This window comes from Amphiura filiformis, chromosome 7 (genome assembly GCF_039555335.1).
Source record: "Amphiura filiformis chromosome 7, Afil_fr2py, whole genome shotgun sequence".
In the NCBI taxonomy this organism is placed as follows: Eukaryota; Metazoa; Echinodermata; class Ophiuroidea; order Amphilepidida; family Amphiuridae; genus Amphiura; species Amphiura filiformis.
This window is the reverse complement of record NC_092634.1, coordinates 24372370-24392652: the sequence shown is the minus strand read 5'-3', so window position 1 is coordinate 24392652 and position 20283 is coordinate 24372370. Positions and strand designations below refer to the sequence as shown.

General features: G+C 37.5%; 2 protein-coding genes across 2 annotated transcripts; one reads left to right on the top strand and one right to left on the bottom strand.

Annotated features, from left to right (window-relative positions):
* Positions 1 to 286: 286 nt before the first annotated feature.
* Positions 287 to 5219, bottom strand: LOC140156929 (guided entry of tail-anchored proteins factor 1-like). The gene is made up of 4 exons (XM_072179971.1): positions 5068 to 5219; positions 3876 to 4041; positions 2839 to 2906; positions 287 to 1789 (listed from the first exon to the last, which is right to left on the bottom strand). Exons 1-4 carry the CDS (start codon positions 5152 to 5154, stop codon positions 1571 to 1573), a joined length of 540 nt encoding a protein of 179 aa, XP_072036072.1. The 5' UTR covers positions 5155 to 5219; the 3' UTR covers positions 287 to 1570.
* Positions 5220 to 5747: 528 nt separating this feature from the next.
* On the top strand, positions 5748 to 20283 carry LOC140156928 (exodeoxyribonuclease-like). Its single transcript, XM_072179970.1, has 10 exons — positions 5748 to 5889; positions 8202 to 8261; positions 11629 to 11696; positions 12231 to 12288; positions 13745 to 13946; positions 14380 to 14451; positions 14770 to 14800; positions 16332 to 16444; positions 17461 to 17644; positions 19798 to 20283. The coding sequence occupies exons 1-10, from the start codon at positions 5866 to 5868 to the stop codon at positions 19913 to 19915; spliced, it is 930 nt and encodes a 309-aa protein (XP_072036071.1). The 5' UTR covers positions 5748 to 5865; the 3' UTR covers positions 19916 to 20283.

Below are 20283 nucleotides of genomic sequence, written 5' to 3'. Positions count from 1 at the left end.
ATCATTAAACTTGTTCTGAGAAAGTTTGGTATCATTTGCCCAATCTGACAATTCAGTTTTATTTTGATTCTGACTTCTAAGGGACCGTTCACAAACACTTGTTGGGGGCCTGATGCAAAAAATTTCATCACAAAACTTTTTCGCCCCCCTTTACAGACCTCAAAATTTCAGCCCCCCTTTTTGACATGAAAATTATGGGTCAACCCCATAGAAAAGATGTAAACTCAATTTTCCCAGGAAAATTTGTGGTCATTTTTTAAGCCCCCCCCTAGGAGGGTCCAAATTTTCAGGGCCCCCCTTTTTGCATCAGGCCGCCCTAACAAGTGTTTGTGAACGGTCCCTAAGTTTGATATGATTAAGGTGACAGGTCTACAAAAAATGTGGAATCTATTATAAGAAGCTCATTTCTAGGAAATGTTGTGATTTTGAGGAAAATTTTTGAATTTGGAGGGAAATTTGTTTCCCCAAGTAAAAAATACATTTCTATTATAATACTGTAAAAGTGGTAATTTTCGCACGTGTAATATTTCACGCTTTGCCGACTTTGATGCTTGTTTTTAATTTCGTGATTTTCAGTTTCCTACATAGACCTATACATTAAAAGGAAGAACAGTGCCAATAAGACATAAATAAATAAATAAAAGAACATAATTTGTGTTTTTTCCACTTTTACAGTATTAGAAAAGTTGCTATCTTAGAGTGAAATTTGGCTTATCTTCCCAGAAAACATTTTCCCAGTCCTGTTGATGATTTAGCAAACAAAACCAGGTGGAACTGGTGTAAAAGTACACCCACTCTTTGTCCTATACCTTGTCTTTTTGTTTTAATTTTATTTGAAATTACTACATATAGGCCATTGTTCATCCATGATGATCATGACAGGAAGCCCAACTTAAGACTAGACAGGCGGTCTACCTACATTGGACTGCACCCGTATTAAACTAACATACCCTGCAAAAATCAAAACTTCAGGTGCTGTAGTCTGTGAGATTTTGAATAAAGCGCAGGAACCATTGTTTAATTATTACAGTGCAAATATTAGTCGCACACATACGTGATGTTCCTAACACAGTACGTACATGGCATGCAGGTTGGTCATACATACATCAAAGGACCATGCTGTAGCACAACTGACATTGGCGCTGGTAGTAAATTCCAATTTTGTTTGGCTCAAAATTAATAGGAGACATATCTGACAGTATTTTATGGAAATGTTACAATGTCGCTTTAAATAGGATTGGACCTACATGTAAACCATTGCCTGAAACAGGGAATATAATTTAAAACATATTAAGTATTATTTCTTGTTCCTCCTAACTGTGCAATAGAACTACTGCATACTATGAACTCATCAGCCCTCATTTGATAATAACACCTACAGGTTACTTTAAACTAATGTGAAACAAATTATAGTAAATAATACTGTAGTATTAAACTTTTAAGCTGGTTTTAAAGGCTAGAACTGGACTAAACAGAGCCACTTGAAACACCTTCACCGGAATAAAATGTTTCGGAAGATATTCATAGTGCATATCTTAGTAATCCTAATGGCAATGACAACAACACCAGGTCAACTTTCATGCGACTTTGAGCTTCCCCATGTAGATTTCACCTGTGCTAGTCTCCTTAATATTACATTACATATTAGAACCCAGCATGTGATCCCTACAGCTCCTGGAATGCCTGTGGGAAAGGCTACTAGACTAGCTACTGGCCAGAACCAATCAGGATTCATGGTAATGAGTTCCACATAGCGATATCTCCATATAAGGAAAATCAGGCACACCGTCTGTGGAGAGAAAAAAAAATGATACATTATTTGTAAACCAATAACTTTCCAACATAAACTGCTGGATATAGTGTGGGTGTTTGTTCAGTAAGCAGGTCTAGACCCATATTGCTGGGGGAAAGGAATATCCAGGTAAATTTTGTAATGTTTGCAGATGACTGTTGGTATGTACATGTAAGAGACTTAGGGGAATGGGTGCTACAGAAATAGGTATGAAGCTTGCATTTTAGGTTGTGTGCCTGGTGGGGGTTGGGGGTACACACCCCCATGTTTTATGCCAAACCATGAAAAATCAGCCTACATGTATTTGGGGCATATTTTAACCACAGAGCTCCAACTCCCAAGGGTTGAGGAGAGTTTCTAGACAGTCTTCTACTGTAGTTTTATGCCATTTTAACAATAACCTTCTCTTCAAACTGTTTCTTCAGGCTTTATCTTGTTTTGTTCTGCTTTTGGATTTTTTAGGATGAAAAGAATTCATATGATCATTTGCTGGTGTACATGTAGACATGACATGCAGCTTTCATGAGTAATGTAACAAAAATTGGTCTTCAAGTGTGGTAAAAACATACAGATGGGTGTTCAGAACAAGTGACTAGAGAGTCAACAACATTTGACAAAAATATGAAATTGTATGCATTATATGTCACACCGTAAGTGAAAACAATGTTTAGAGAAAAGAACAACATAATGGTGTATTCCAAATAATAGGTGCACACTGCCTATAGAGTAGTAAATTTTCAATAAAAGAAATGTCTGGATTTTGAAGGTTTGCTTCCTGAAAATGACTGAATTCCAGTTTGGAAAGCTTGGAAATGAAAAATCACGGAATTATCCGAAAAATTTAGGATTTTCGATTGGGAACTATTGTTGCCAGATTTTCTTCAAATTTAGACACTTTAATAGCCTGGATTACCGGCAATCATAACTGGTCAAAAAGTTCGGAAATTTAACTCCTCTATAGGGGTGTGCATCTACATGTATGATCTGGAATTGTCCAATTTACATTCAGCTCAGTTAAAGCAGTGTACATATTATTGTAAACTTACATGAAACATATTCAAAACCAGTGTCAGCCCCCAGCTGAAATAGAGAGTATCTGTAGTTTTTGATTGACCTGTAAGAAAACAGGAAAATGTAAGAACTATTATTGAGAATGGTGTAGACAGCAAGAATATGCCTCGGAAATATGCCAATATGGTCAAGTAAACAATGTTACAATAATTCAATTTCAGAGTGGATACTCATGTATCAATAATATTTTTTGTTAAAATTACACAATTCAACACCACACCCATTGTCTCCTCTACCTGTTGTTTTTATAGGTTATTGTAATACTTGTTACAACATACATTGTACTTGGCAAGTCAACTAATCCCACTCTTCCCTAGTAGTGATGAAATTCACTGTGTACCTGAGGATACCAGACAAAATCAGCAATGGGCTATTCCAGTTGAAATCCAGGAGGGGCACTTAAATATGAAATGGATATAGGTGTAGGGCTGACACTTTTGCAATAAGGGTATTCAGTAAGAGCAAAATGTAAAAAATATGGGGTCATTGGGTGAGAACATGACATTTTTTTTTAATGGAACCTTTGGGCGAGAGGCGAAACAGCGCCACAGGAACCTCAAACATCGAATTTCTATTTCTAAATGGCTTCAAATTTCTTTGTTTTTTCAAAATAAGTAACAAAATCAGTGATAAATGAAAGTTGCTGTTCAAATTGAAAAATAAGGGTCTTTGGGTGACAGATCAAATGGAAAAATAAGGGGTCTTTGGGTGACAGAGCATGTGTTTGTAAAAAATATGGGGTCTTTGGGTGAGAGCGATGCTGAAGAAGGGGGTCTTAACAGCCCTACATACGCGTCACCTCCAAAGTGGGAGTGCCCCCTCGGGTTGAAATTCATACACTCCCTATGGAAAACATGACCTTAACCTCCCACACCGTAATGTCTTCCATTGGGGTGTGCAAATTTCATCTGGAATAACCCAATAAAACAAACCTCATCTGTCCTATTGGTTTATACTCACTCTCTCCCTGACTTTAAGACTAAGGAAGGAAACTAAATGTAACAAAACTTACGCAATGATTTTAGGTGTTCTTGGATTTTGTTCTTTCTTCTTCCAAGCCTTGCATATTTTGGAAATTCTTCTTTCATGTCTGTATCATCTTGTTCTGCTATTATCTCTTTCAATTCATCTTTTAGCCTGGTAACTTGGGAAGAATCCTTGAAAAACTGTTTGGTCAACTGGAAGGAAAACAATTGTATAGTTCTTGGAGTAACATATCATGAATGATTCTGTTGTGTTTAAAAACTAATCCCTGTGATCATATAGACTGGAACTTTTTTATGCCAACTTGGTTCAATGTATCAACTGAGGATTGGACAAATAAAAGATATGATACAGATATAGAATTTAAACTACTCACGGTCACCAGTCTTTTGCGGTTCCTAAATGAATGAAATTTGCAATATATGCATCCCCGGGCCCACCCTCCATTTCATTTTTATTCACTGATTTAACTTTAATCAACTTCTTCGTTGTTTCCCGCCTCTCCTCCTTTCCTCTCAGCCCTCGAATTAAGGATCTGTAGGGGCACGGCAACTTTTTTAGGGCAAGTTGTAAAATTGCCTTGGATTTTCACTGAAAAGGCAAGGCAGCACGGCAGTTTGTAAAATTTCAAGAGGGCATCATGGCAACTGTTGCAAATTTGAGAAGGGCACCAAGGCAATTTTTCAAATGTGAAGAAAACACACACAAACATAGATAGATGATTTTATAATGAAGGGGCAGGGCTGGGGCACCGACGGCAACTTCATTAGAGGGCACGGCAAGTGACTGCCTTGGGTAAAGGACATATTTTGAGGGCATTACGGCAGTGGGGGTGGGCACCCACGGCAAAATGCCATGGGTGCCGTGGGTTAATTCGAGGGCTGTTTCCTCTGTTCCTCCTTTAGCTCACATTCCTCTTCTCCTGCTTTCATGCTGTACACCAATGTTTTGCGGATTGTTTAATAATGATATCTCATGACTCTGTTTCCATGACTGTTCTCATTTTTCTTTGTTCGTTTTGTTTTTGAAACAAATGTGGGTGTGGGACTTTTAACATCAGCTGTTTCTGGTTCCGGTTGGATACTCTAACAGAGCGGGATCCCACATCAACATCAGAGGAGGTGACCTGAATTTAACTTGAAGTGTTGGTGTCGTCAAAAAGCTCATGGACTGGAGCTTTGATTAAAAAAAAATTATCTGCATATGCGATATTTACGTACCCATTTCACAAATGCAGATATATAATGTTGAAAGATGCCAAGGAGGAACACTGCCAAGAAAATTATCAATAACGTCACGGCTCCCATAGTTTAGACTTAGATTCCAGCTAGACCTGACAGTTCAATCAGTCAGTGATATCTATGTGGCATGCATGCATCCCGGGGCATGCATGTGTGCAGAATTTGGCAACTTCACTGCTGGTTTGTTTTTTCCCAACAGTTCAGCTTCTTTTTCTTGACTTAAAGCTTCAAAAACCTCTTGAAATGTTCTAACTACTACTTCACATGGTATGTCAACATCATAAATACGTGATATTCGTGACTTTCCGTAGTAAAGACGCTACAAAAATGGACAAAATGTTACAAATGTCAGCTGCTGTGTTGTTTACAAATGAGGTCAAAAGTAGGTCATTTGAGGTTAAAGGTCACACATGTGGTTAACAGTTTCTACTTGACAGAAACTAATATTTTTTAGATATGTCTGCATCAACTTTTGTGCTGGTTTAAGACCATAAATAGCAAAATACTAGTATTAATAAAATTTTATGCTATTAACTAGCTCAAATAGTTGCATTTAACGCGATTTTATTTCTTATACTAGTTTTTTATGAGTTTATCTGAGTTTACTTGGGATACAAAAGTGTTGCCATTCCTTTGTCAAGCATAAATTATGACAAGGCAGCTTTGTTTGTCTTTCGAAGGGTAGCCACTGATTTAGCTGCTCCAAACTTGCAGACTTTCAAGCGATCATTTGCTGTTTCCTTGTCTAGCTGTAAACAAACTACTACAAACATAAATATGCCGCCAAAACGGAAGACTGAGGTAAGCTTAAGTTCAGTTTCACATGTCATTGCAACAACAAAGAATGACAATTGACAATAATGTAAATGTCGACAATTGGCCATGATTGACAGAGTATACATGTAGATGTCAGAAACTTTATGCTGGAGGTTGGTGTATAAAAACCTGTGAATGGAGTATGGTGCATCTTCCCAGACTGTGTTCAATAACTGAATAACTTGATTGACTAGAGCTAGATCCAAAAGCTGGACAAATTGACATGCAGGCCAGTTCCAATAATAATTGAAACTCTGATCCCGGCTCCGACCGGGAGTTCCAACAGGTGCTAGTGTATGTGTTTAATGTGCATTAACATACACACTTGGCTTGGGGAAAAAAAAAAAGATGTTTGCTTGCCAAGGGCAAGGCTCAACCGACCGACCCTAATTTTGGAAATCAGAAAAAAGTTGTTTTTTTCTATTTACTGCACAAAAGAATACCGACCCTATTTTTGGAAATTCATGAAAAATGTATTTAAGAGCTTGTGTTCAACATTTTAATTGTTTTCTAATGTTAGTTGATTCATTTTGACATCAAAATTGTCTGATTTTTCATATTTTGAGCCTTAAGGGGGTACTACACCCCTGTGGTAAATTTATGACTATTTTTGTATTTTTCAAAAATAATATTGGTAACAAAAGTTATGTATATTATTGGGGCAAGGAATCCAATTACTACACTGAAATTTCAGTGACTCAAGACAAGCGGTTCAGTATATATGATAGAAAACGAGGTACATCATAGCGGTACCTTATTTCTTATCATAAATAACAAACCGCTTGTCTTTGGTCACTGAAATTCCAGTATAGTAATTGGATTCCTTGCCCCTATAATATACATAACTTTTGTTACCAGTGTGATATTAGTTTTTGAGAAAAATGCAAAAATAGACACAAAATTATCGAGGGGTGTAGTACCCCCTTAATTAATACAAACAGTAGAGTTTGCTAGTACGGTAATTAAAAAAAAAAAAAGAAAAAAAAGAAGAAATCCCGACCGACCGACCCAATTGTTAAAATTATTTGAGGGCAAGCAAACAATTTTTTTTTGGCCTTAGCTGTCGGTACAAAGAAATTGTTTGCTCCAAAAATGTTTGCAAATTAATACACATTTGTAATATGAAAACAGGTGAGCAATGTATGAATATATGGAGAGGTCAAACAGGTTGTTAATCCCAGTGGGCACACCTGACGTTGAAATCACGTTGAAATTTCGACGTTGAAATCAGGTTGAAATCACGTTGTATTTGCAAATGGACTTCAACCTGATTGAGTTCCACCTGATTTCAACCCGATTTCAACCTAGAGGTTAGTTGAAATGAGGTTGAAATTTCAACGTTGTATCAACGTTGAAATTTCAACCTCATTTCAACTAACCTCTAGGTTGAAATCGGGTTGAAATCAGGATAGGTTGAAACGTCAACGTTGTATCAACGTTGATTCAACGTCGAAATCCTAACTTGTGCCCACTGGGAATTATTGTCAAATTTAATATTTTGCAACATTTATAATAGAACCTGCTACAACTTGAGAACAAGTCCTCAAACGTTTGAAATTTGTAGTTACTACAACTGCATGCAGGCATGAATTATGTCATTACTCTGATCAGTGTTGAAGCTAAAACTGTCAAATTATGATGTTAAAGGAGTATATTACACTGCTCTATAGACAATGTGTTGTGCCAGAACGAAATTCAAATTTCACAATATCTTTGCTAAACGAATTAATCTGCAAGAAAATTTTTGTAAACATTATGTAGCCAGAGGTTTCCAGTGATATAAAAATCTCAACTTTTTTTGAAAACAGTAGGGATTACGAAATGCCCTTTTAAACTTGAACAAATGCAGGCTAAAATGGTCAAATATGCAGTTAATTTGGGTCAAAATGAATGAATATGCAAAAAGATGGGGGGTAGTCCTGCAAGCAAGACCTCAGTGTTTACATAATCATGATAATAATCTACATCCAATAATGTCATAATGATAAATGAAGCTACTGAGTTACAGTTACTAACAGGAACTAACATTGGGGGGTGATTGTATGGTCCATCCCTGCACCCACCTTGACCTTGGGATTGTCCATCCCTAGTTCCAGTAACTGTAACTCAGTATCTTCATTTACCATTATTACTAATCTCAGTATGTTATTGGATACTGTAGATGTCAAATTTATGTTTATGATAAAGACATATTGGGGAAGTACAGCACAAATTTGATGATTCAGTGTACTAGACTAGTTCATAGCAAATGAATAATATTAAATGCTATTAAATGAAATTCAATGTTTCTTTCCTAGGATGCAGACACCGAACCAGCTGCAGAGGGTGAAACGCCAGCAAAGAAGGCTGCAACTGAAGTGAGTTTTTCTACTTAAGCTTTGCAAGAAAGTATCTGATGACTTTTTTTTTCACTTTGCTTTTCTCTTTTAGTTTGTTCCCAATTTACAAAAATAAATAAAGGAAATAAACTAAACTTGGGCTAAAAGTGATTCATCTAAACAAATGTTTATCATAGAATCTAACTCTTGCAGAAGATAACAATCAAGGCTTGCACCATTCATTGTCAAAAGCTAATTTCAGTGAATAAAAGTAAATAAAAATAAAGCTATATTGTTTTGAGACACAATCGTGTACATCTAAATTGCCTGACCGAACACATGAGATACCATTAGTTTAAGGGATGAGTCTATAGGAATAACGACCAAACAAAGAAATTCTTGTTTAAGCCGTAATATTGTAGTCTTTCAACCCTTTCACAACTTCAGCTGTGTAACTTACAAAAATTCCCGCTAAAAAGTGGTTCTTTTAATTTTAGAAAATACATTAATAATCGCATTGGACTTTTCGTACTGATCGTATTATAAGTGACCACCAGCCTATAATGTTATAGTCACACGATAGAGTGGGATTACATGTGATGTCATTGCCAGGCAATTGGTCTCTATTGTTCCTTGTAATGGAAATATGCCCACGCAGTCAGGGACCGTGCTTTTAAAACTCCCGCCAGATCACAATAAGGCCATTGAACTGCGTAGTAGCCATACGTACTCATTGAAGTATAACGGTAGCACGCCCTTACCGACTCATTATTAATGTGTGGAAAGGGGTCAGGGACGCATTCTGATCATTCTAATCCTTTCTTTTGAGGTCAATAGATAAAAGAAAGGCCTTGAACACAGGTGCCGAGTTGTAGATAATATTTAATCATCAAAGCTGATGGCATAAGAAATTTCGAGGAGACAGCGCTTATTATTTCTTGTAAACACAATCTAATGTGGTACTCACTACATGTAGAAGGTCAAGGGGGTCTGCAAATTACTGCATGAAGCTAGTAAAGATATAGCGTTATGATAGTTTAATCAATTAAAATACTATGGCTGGATATCAAAATAATCGCGAGGCATTCATTATTAATTTTTATATTATTATGACAAAATCCAGTCCCTTCTCAATTGAATAGGCTCCAAGATTAGACTTTCCTTTCCAAAAATAAATTATATGGCCTAGAGGACATGATATAGGCCTAATCTAAACCCATATTCGGTATCCAGAAACCTTCACAGTCTGAGCGGCGCTTGCACTCGCATCGCATTAAACTAGACAAAGTTCGCTAAACTGAGGCCTGCTTCAATTGCCAACCTTTATCGAGGGGCGAGTTTGAGGTTTCATAGTCATCTATTACCTATACCATTTTTCACCCCGATGTGGCAGTGATGTCAACGCTGCAGAACAGCTGTTTCGGCCACAAGATCTATGCGGTGTCTTTAAGCCGCGTGCGTATGTACACCAGCGCCATCGAACTCCAGCGAGTGATGCTGCGCCTAATAAAATTCGTTTCATATCTCTTTCCGCCATGAGTGTCGCAAAATACATCATCTCCCGGGAGTACAGAGTTATGTTCATTGCATTCTGAAAACGGACATTTCGGCTGGTGCCTTCATCACAAAAAAAGGAATCCCCGATCATCACGATAATGGCGCGCGATCACGAACACCGGCAAGCGGCAGAGCGTTTCAACCAATGACAAGTCTTGATTGTGTCCGCTTTGTCTGCAATGCGCGGCGCCACGCCGCTCATTGCAACCGCATGGTAGTATGAAATTGAGCACTGAGGAGTAAGATATCTTACTCCTCTGTGGAAACCAGCTTTATACTGACGTGACCCGGATGTGACGCCACTGTCACATCAGGGTGAAATGTAGTCTCGGTACCAGCGGTTTGTGCTCCTCCGTCACCGTTAGTGACGGAGGAGCACAAACCGCTGGTACCAAGACTAGGTGAAATGGTATTGAACAACGCAAACCAGCCAAATTTGTCATAAGTTTGAATAGCCATTAGAACAACCGTGAATATAGTGTCAGAAAGTCTTACACATCTTAGTATAACCTTGTCGTTAGCGTGATACTGAATGCAGCGCCATATTTGGAATATATTCGATACGGTGTGGGCAAATAGTTGCTCAAATGTAGGCTAAGTAGGCCTAAATCATGAAAATCGCTTAATCGGAATAATACTAACCAGTAACGGACACTGAGACAGCACTACGCTTGAAGTTTGAGGTAAGTAAAGCTTTTCCTTGTTATAAAAAACAAGGAAAAGGCAGTCATTTTATCACAACGCGATATTTTAAAAAAAGTACATTTTGAGAGGGCCTACGCTGGTTCTTTTGATTCTAGTGTAAAATCTGTTCATCACATGTAGTCCGATTTGGTATCTATGGTCTCATCAAAGTCTTGAGAACTCTTTTTGATGTTATGTTGGTTGACAAAAACGATACTGTTAAAAATAGCGGTATTTATGCAAGCGACGTATATATTGTGTAAAATGCATTGAAAATTGTCGGCTAAAGAGGGCATAAATTAAAATCACGAAGAGTAATAGCAACAATAACTATCTACATTCCAAGCGGAAACGCTTTTCAAAAACAGACCACCTTTTTCGGGCAATCGCTGAAACCGAAATATGAAATTCCAGGCCATCTGTAAAAAGTGCGTGAGCAGAAATGACCATGAACTTGGGTCACCGAAACAAGTGTTTATATTGGTGTCAGGCCTATCATAGTGATACAACAATTAGCCCACAATAATGGCTTTCATTTGAACCGTTATTTGTTAAACTGAGATTTTTACTTTTTGAGAAATCAATGAATGTATCAAAAAACTTTTCGAAAGTCGATTTAAAATGGCATAACCCGTTAAGGGGGTACTACACCCCTGCCCAATTTTGTGCCTATTTTTGCATTTTCTAAAAAATTATTTATAGCGTATTGGTGACAAGTACATGTAAGATATGTATTTCAGCACAGACAATTATAGTTGTGGAGTTACAGTCAGAAATGAGGGAAAACCAATATTTGATCAATTAATCAATAACTACTTGCCTTAGCTTGAGTTGCTGAATGTTCAGTGCAGTAGTTGTAGTCTTTGCCCCTATAATATACATATCTTACATGTCACCAATGCGCTATAATTTTTGAGAAAAATGCAAAAATAGGCACAAAATTGGCCAGGGGTGTAAGTACCTCCTTAAGTGGAACAATGAGGCACAATGCCGAGTTGTTCCATGGCTGCGATGGTTTATTGTGGTATGTATAGGGTGTACGCTTCTTAGCTGCAAATCTGTGATTTATTGGTTTATGTCTTGGGCCACAGTGTTCAGCTTGTGGGTATTATGCCTGTGCCTAGCACACAATAAATCACTGCACATCTGTTTTTGTTTATCTCAGGGTAATGGAAGTGCAGAAGCTGAAGAAACACCAAGCTTGGAATGCGACAAAAAAGCAGAAAATGGAGAGTAAGTACAAACCACATATCAGGCAGATTTGCATGTAATACGAGAATCGTTTGTTGTATCGGTTAGGCCAAATAGGTATGGGGAACATAGCATATTTTTTACTTTGCAACATTTTATCCAAATTACTATATGTGACGCGATCTGATCCATGGGGGCCAAAGGCTGCAAATTTGAAACTGAGATGAAGGTAATAATATGGAGTAAAAAAACAATGAAATACATAAGAAAATAGGCATCAAAAACTTCATAACTTTAGAACCAAGTATGCTAGACCTTTGGTGTTTTCAGTAAATGATAGCCTATTGTATGTATAATGTAATAATTACAGTAACTCAATTTTCAAAAATGCCTCCTTTAGCCCCCATGGACCAGATCATGTCACATATCAGACAGCAGCTACAACTGCAGGGTTGGTATGCAGGTATTAGAATCAAACGTATGTCTTTTTATGCTGTAGTTAATTCCTTTTATATCAGCAAATCAATTTCCTAAACAGTTCCTGTAATTTATTATGTGTAAATTGTCTGTATACAGAAGCTGGAATTTTAAGGCAGTAGCTTGGAACACTGGTGGATTCAAATCCTGGCTCAAGGTAGGCTTGATTTATTTATTCATTGGAATTAACATTCATTCACTCAATGCTCATTCGACTAGTCATTTATTCCTTGTTCATTAATTCTTGAATTCATTTTTATTCATTCATTCATTACTTGACATGTTATTGATTTAATATTGGTTATTGGTTTGAATGTTGAAAATATACAAATTGGAATCTAGAAGAGTCTTGACATTTAAAATTTTTATTGGGTTCCCATGCTCATATAGGATCCAAAAGAGGTACCTATAAAACATGACCAAAATGGTAAAAAAGACCCCTTTACAGGACTGTAAGACGAAAAAAGAAAACATACTCTTTCATGAACTTGTACCATGATTTTCTGATTGTTTACTAATTGGGGTTTTTTTTGTTTAGTTTACTTGTTTGTTTGTTTGTTTATTGTTTGTTTTCACATTACACAACAAATTTGAAACCCTTTCCAGGACGTTGGGTATATGAATCACAAACTTCACATTATGTGTGGGTCCCATTTTACCCCAGTTCTTTACTTGAACCCCTCTCCTCAGGATTGAACCTGTTTCAGGGGGTACTACACCCCTGCCCAATTTTGTGCTTATTTTTGCATTTTTCTCAAAAATCGTAGTGCTTTGGGGACAAGTAAGATATGAATATCATAGGGGCAAGGACTACAACTATTGCACTGGAAATTTTATTTCAGCACAGACAACAGTTGTGGACTTAGAGTCAAAAATGAGGGAAAACCAATATTTGATCAATAAATCAATAACTACTTGCCTCGAGTTGCTGAATTTTCAGTACAGTAGTTGTAGTCCTTGCCCCTATAATATACATATCTTACTTTTCACCAATGCTCTGTCATTTTTGAGAAAAATGCAAAAATAGGCACCAAATTTGGCAGGGTTGTAGTTACTAGTACCCCCTTAAGCACAGTTTACCATAAACCTACAACCAATATACACCAGGCTTAAAAAGAAACTCGTCAGTTATATTCATCCTTGCTGTTCAATAACTTGATAATTTTGGATTATTCTGAAATAAACATTTTGTTAATTAGACTGTGCATTCTCATTTGACACCCTGTTCGTGAAAAACGAACAAGAATTGACCAAGATATGGGCCTCCAAAGCCTCAAACCCCAAAATCAAAAGTTGCATTTTCAACGATTTTCAATGGGAACGCATCGTTGTATTGCACACAAGCACCACGGGCCAATCAATAAAGCACACAGTGTAACAGGCACAATTGAATCATTAAAATTGCAACTTTTCATTTTGGGGTTTGAGAGTTTGAGGCGCATATCTTGGTCAATTCTTGCTCAATGTTCACGAACAGGGTGTCAAATGAGAAAGAAAAGTCCAATTAACAAAATGTATATTTCAGAATAAACCAAAATTATCAAGTTATTGAACAGCAAGGATATAACCGACGAGTTTCTTTTTGTGCCTGGTGTACATTCTAATACTCACAGAAAGGTGGCATGAACTATGTGAAAGAGGAGCAGCCAGACATCCTCTTCCTTCAGGAGGTGAAGATAGTAGAGAAAGATGTCACAGCAGAAGGCAAACCAGATGGTTATCATGTATATTGGAATCCAGCTATTAGTAAGAAGGGGTACTCAGGGACTGCTCTCTACTCAAAGATTGAACCTATTGATGTCAAATATGGAATGGGTAAGTCACATGACCAGCAGTCATTTCACAACATTTTTATGACACATTGACATTACTAGCCAAATGCATTTTAGATTTCTTTTAAACAAAACAAAAACTTTGGCTCGCTTTTGATGGTTTCCTATCATCATCGATGGGTATCTTCAAAATGAGAATGACTGATCTTTATTTCCAGTAAAAAGAAATCCCCCCCCCCCCAAACAGGTTATCAACAAAATTTTGTTTTGTCAGCTGCCATGTTGAAAATCTTCCGGAGCCACCATAGGGATTTAGGCACACACACACCCCCACACACAAAATCCTGTACCAAAAACTTTAAAGTTCTTAACCTACATGTACCACAAGCCAAGCTTGTCACTTTTTCAGATGAATTCTATTGCTTGGTAATTACACAGCTCCCTGTTTGTATGTTTGTTTGTTTGTTTGTTTGCAGGTATTGAAAAACATGACCAGGAAGGGCGTCTTATTACAGCCGAATATGAAAAGTTTTATTTCATTGGATGTTGTAAGTATAAGCTACTCTTCTATCTTCTAAATTGATATTAAAGATTACTACATTAGCTATCGAAAAGAATGGAACTCTCTTAACTGTGGTGAACGTACACAACATGATTACGGAAGTGGGGGTATGATTGGCTTATTCAGTTGGGATGACAATTGTAGCACAATCATAACAACAGACTGGTAATCTGATGGGCCGATTGACACGTCAAAGCTGCGTTTGGTGCTCATGAAGTGTCGCTCATCACAGGGCCTGTGTATTATAATTATAAAGCAATCTTTACTCATCTTGATTTCCATTTTTTGTTCCTTCTGTTTTCAGATGTGCCAAATTCTGGAAGAAAATTAGTAAGGTATGTATTGCAGGGACTGTCTTTTGAGAGAAAAGTGAGAGCAATCACTCCTCTACAGCTCTTCTTAAGTTGCATTTTCAAGAGCGATTTATATCTCCTCTAGATGACTAGTTTAATTCTTTGCTTTAATGGCTACAGGAACGTGCAAACAGCTCTTCTAAAAGCTCTTCATGAAGAGACCAGAAGAGCATTCTACAGCTCTTTTCTCATTTTCAAATGGCAATCCCTGTATTGTGTATGATTTGAAGTCAAAGTAATTAAGCAGCAGCAGCCATTTATAAAATAAATCAGAAAGCCTGGTGTGGATTATTAGAATTAGACCTACACATTGAATGACAATGGTGGCAGTGTTGTCTTTTGTCATTGCTACTGTTTTTGCCATCCATCATGGCAATCGCTATTTCTCTACAACAAGGCATAACAGTATTCTTATGTACATTATCAATACCTTGTCTACACAATAACTGGAGGAACTAAATATTTTCCCTTCTGCTCAAAAACCAGACCAACCCATCATTGACAACAATAAAAGCCTATCTGTATTTTCGAACTTACCATTCATTTGGAAACATCCAAACTGCCCCTATGCGAAAAGGTTTCCAAACACTGAAACCTTTAGTCAAACATTATTCAAAAAAGTGGCAAGATATGTTATCTGAACTGCTTTGATATTGATTCCAGAGGTCTTGGTACAAATGAGAATGTGGAGAGATTCCGTTTTCCAAGTCGCTGATTCAAGAGAGGAGCAAGATCACCCTTATCGGCAGCTATACCACCTGGAGCATGCGCAATGAACCCTACAGGGATGCAACTATATATCTATAAAACTAGCTTGTTCCCAGTTTAACTTGTGCTCCTGTATTTGCATCATACACTGGATACATTCAAACATCTATACTTTGGATTCTCTACGAAAAAGGAATTACTTCCAAAACCACTAATCCATCCAATTATCCCTGATGCCCTATTATATAGCTATCATAATGGTGTGAAAAGTGTGCCAACAGATTCCATAATACCATTACAATTTTCTATCTTTTGGCTTGTCTACTGTGGTTTATCATTGGGTGGGCTTGCCCAGCTGGGAGTGTTATTGGCCAAAGGGGGTAATTACTAGTAATTGGTCCTGGATAAACAACCTTTTTCATAGAGCAAGAGGACTATACAGTAGCACACAAGGATAATGACATGTTAAGAATTGCAGTTAACCTTCATCACTAACTTGATCTATACCATTTTTCACCCTGATGTGGTAGTACAGGTAGTGACATCAACACATTGAGGCAGCTGTTTCTCTCGTGCATATAATTATGCAACATTTTATGAAGTATCCCGGCACGTTGAGCGAACGCTAGCGGTCGATTTAAGGCTGCGCCCAATGGAGTGCACACTAATGTCACTGCCACATCAAGGTAAAAAATTGTAGAGTGTGATGTTTGAATGTTTCCATGTTCCAGTGTATGATGCACATAAGCTTCTTTCTTACCCATTGATACAATTTATATCGCTGGATTTCTCTCTTGTTTTGTAGGTTAGATTACCGCCAAGAATGGGATAAGGATTTTTTGGAATACATTAAAGGGCTGAAGGATAAGAAGCCTATTATCTATGCAGGAGATCTTAATGTGGCTCACCTTGAAATAGGTAAGGTTTCAGAATGATGGAAATTTGTGTATATTTGTTATGAAATCATAAATTAGGGCCTATTCCAACACTCTTTGAGTTCAAATTATCTTTGTCTCATTTGGGGGAAATTTTGTTTTTTAAAGTGATGAATTTGCTCAATAGTATATAGTAAAACTTCATCATCTTTTATGACTACCTAGATCTTGGTCTTTAAAGAAAATGTATATTTGAAGCAACTAGCTTTATAGCTGAGAAAATTGCATTTGAAAAGCTGCCATTTTGCACTGTAACATGATAGGGGAATGTATTTAGTGGTGTGAACCCAGCAGATCCTAATTTGTCTAACCTGTTTGGAACTGAATGTTTATGAATATTTCTGTTCAACTCATGAAATAGATACATTTGTAGGATTGTAGAAATTAAACTTGTTAAATTTTATGATTGCCAAATCCATAAAATACTCACTAGTTTTAGACTTTCGCCATCTCGGCTGATGGCTTCTTCAGAAATGACCATTGGGATCCACTTTTCCCGCGGTTTTGGCCGCTGCTTCCGGTGATTTTCTCATCTCTCGGAGGCTTGGTTCTTATAAGTGGATCGTATACATGGCCTAGAGAGTAGCTGCTGATGTCCCTGTTGACTGTTTTGTCCCCCCGCCTTCTAATCCAAATCGCTTCTCTGATAAGTCTTGTTTGTTGGTTCCCGTCTTTGACAAGTAGCTTAACTTTAAACTTGACGGTGTTATCTCTTTGTCTTTACACCGGTGGGTAAACGTCAAATGTTGTTGGTAACGGACTAGTTTATGGTCGGTACTCTCTAGATCACATATACTTTTCACTGCGTGTTGACTGTAACGACTTCTCAACTCATGAAATAGATGGATTTGTAGGATTGTAGAAATTAAACTTGTGAAATTTTACCCATTTATTTAATGTCTATAAATTAATTACTTATGAGCAAGAGGTCTCCAATGCTGTCCCTTACAAAATATATACAAAACCCATGTCATCATCATCATTACTATGTTTCTATAGATTTGAAGAATCCCAAGAACAACAAGAACAAGACACCAGGCTTTTGTGATGTGGAGAGGGATGCACTCACCAATCTTTTGAATGAAGGTTTTGTAGATTCCTTCCGACATTTGTACCCAGACAAAGAATTATTCTATTCATTCTGGACCTACATGATGAACTGCAGGGCTAAAAATGTTGGCTGGTGAGTTTCCATAAGGGTAGACCCCCAATATTAGAATGGACTATTCCAGTTAAAATCCATACATCCCCTATGGAAGACATGGTCTTAATCTCACAAACAGGGGCTGTAGATTTCAAATGGAGTCACCCCTGTATGGAAGATTAAGGTCATGTCTTCCATAGGGGGTGTATGGATTTTAACTGGAATATCCCAATTAGATCCCTTTGAGACCCAGTCTGTGGCATGGCCAGGATTTTAGCGGTGGTGGGCATGCCAGCCAAATTTTTGTCCCCATTTGTCTATTTTTTGTCCCATTAATATGTTTAGTCATTTTAATGACACTTTACTCTTTGCCGTTGCCATTGTTTCCCTGAAATATTTCTGGTGGAATTTGCCTGCACCCTCCCCCACCTGGCTACACCCCTGGACCAGCCATGTATCTTTTATTCGATATAATGCGGGATATACCATTATTTAAGTGGAACAATGAGGCATAAAGCAAGTTGTTCTATACAATAGGTACATGGCAGGCTGGGTCTCATATCAGGCAATAGTTACACGGCTGGGTCGCCAAAATACATTTATTGTCAATCTTAAACAAACTTGTAATTCTAGCCTTCTTCAACCTATTTTTTTTTTTTTTTTTTCATTCATTTTATGGCTTAAAGTGAAAAGAATGAACTGCCATAACCCAGACAAAATATTGGCCAATTTGTTGAATGTTACATATTATATATGCAAATTCGATAGAAATAAATTTTTGTGTAGGCATATCCTTGTCCACTTTCTTAGTGTTACAGTGGAAACTCGTTAATACGAGATCGCCGGGTCAGCATGTTTAGCTCAGATTAAGCGGAGTTCGCTTTTAAAAGTCCGGTACAAAATATGTGTCGGAAGACTGCATGTGTTTAAGCCTATTAAAGTCGGCTCAGTGGGCTGTACAAGCAAAACTTCACTGGTCGAGTCTGCATAGCCGTCTTCATTATTTTATACTAGATTTGCAGCCTCCGAGCAATGTCACAGTTCGAAATTCCCTCAATCGGTATGATAGGCTAATCATTGTTTTTGATTTTCGGTAAGAGGCATTTTTCTCACAGCTTTCTGATGAAATTCAGATGATTTTCTCAAGCTGATTATCGTAAACAAATAAAACAATTACCTACAGCGATATCGGGATTTCCCCTACTTCCAGCAGCTAGTAAACATGCCTTGAAGGGTTTCCCACTTTCGATCCAAGGGTTGACTTCCGCGTTTGCGATTGGCTTGTTTGATATGTCGTCAGCAATAATTGGCCTTATATGGCAAATTTCGTCATGACTTGATTTTATAACATCTAAAAATAGGAAAGGGAATCCTCATTTGCCGCTATAGTGATGTCTCGAGCGAGTATTTTGTCAACTTCTCACATGATTTAAATCATAAATTTACCTTGGGAAATTAGCTCGTTTTATCCATCATAAAAACAATAGAAAACAAAAGCTTTGACTGACAGCAAGTGCTCGTATTATGCGGATTTTGTATTATTTACCTCGTATTAAACAGTTTATTTTGTACAGTAAATAATAGGGGAAAATCGGGACCACAAGTTTCTGTTCGTAGTAAGCGGTTTCTCGCATTAAGCGATCTCGTATTAACGAGTTTCCACTGTATATATTAAACTTAAGAGATACAAAGGTCTTCCACGGTAGCTTTATATCTCAGGTTATACAGCCTTCTTGTATCCACTTCTTGTGTTACAAAACAGATACACAATTAAGCATGTCACGCTTTCATTAACACAATGAACCCAAGTGTTGATCAACAATGATAGAATTTCAGCTCATACTTATACTTAACCCCATAGACACTACTGCCTTTCATACACAGCCCATGATTGGTTAATTACATGATGTAATCAGCCAAGTAACCAATCAATATAGAGCTGTTAGATCTTTAGGCAATTTTATACCCTACTTAATATTCTTACCACATCTGTGATTGGCTCAATACATGATATAGCCTGCTTTGCAACCAATCAAAATAGCTCTTAGAAGCCGTTAATTCAGCCGATAGTGCCCATGGGATTAAAATGTCATTAATTTCTTGACAAAACATGAACAGGCCTAATGAAGTTTCCCTTCCCAAATAATAGTAGTTCCATCATGACATGATCTCTATCTGCTTTCCCCACACAGGCGATTGGATTACTTTGTACTCAGCAAGTCAATGGTACCTCAGCTTTGTGAGAGCACCATGCGTCACCACGTCATGGGTAGCGACCACTGTCCTATAGTACTGTTTATGGCAATGTGAGGAACCACCGCCATCATCACCATGGACAACATCCCACCAAGAGATGAAGATACTGGTGTCAAGAAGTTTAATCATTACCAAATAGGCTGAAGTTGTTTTCAATTCTCATGGTGCAAATGTAAACCACTTTTGGTATGTGTTCTCATCATACATGCACTGCATTGTTGCATTGTTGAGTCTACACAGTTCAATATTGATTTGCGCAATTATGAGGTCTGCCAGTTTGGCACTGATTAAATTTTTGCGGGCAATCTAGTCAACTTTAAAAAATGAAAGGAAGTTGTGCAGCCCTATAGTTGACATAGGCAGCCCTTTTACTTTATCATATCACACATCTCCTGTAGGACCCTAGCTGTCAGTCAGGTATA

Coding starts and splice junctions, on each gene's coding strand:
- LOC140156929 (XM_072179971.1), bottom strand. CDS start 5,154: ATGGGAGCCGTGACGTTATTGATAATTTTCTTGGCAGTGTTCCTCCTT. Junction 4,042..5,067: donor TATCTGCATTTGTGAAATGG/GTACGTAAATAT, acceptor TTTTCCTTCCAG/TTGACCAAACAGTTTTTCAA. Junction 2,907..3,875: donor AGAACACCTAAAATCATTGC/GTAAGTTTTGTT, acceptor GTTTTCTTACAG/GTCAATCAAAAACTACAGAT.
- LOC140156928 (XM_072179970.1), top strand. CDS start 5,866: ATGCCGCCAAAACGGAAGACTGAG. Junction 5,890..8,201: donor CGCCAAAACGGAAGACTGAG/GTAAGCTTAAGT, acceptor TTTCTTTCCTAG/GATGCAGACACCGAACCAGC. Junction 14,801..16,331: donor TCTGGAAGAAAATTAGTAAG/GTATGTATTGCA, acceptor CTTGTTTTGTAG/GTTAGATTACCGCCAAGAAT.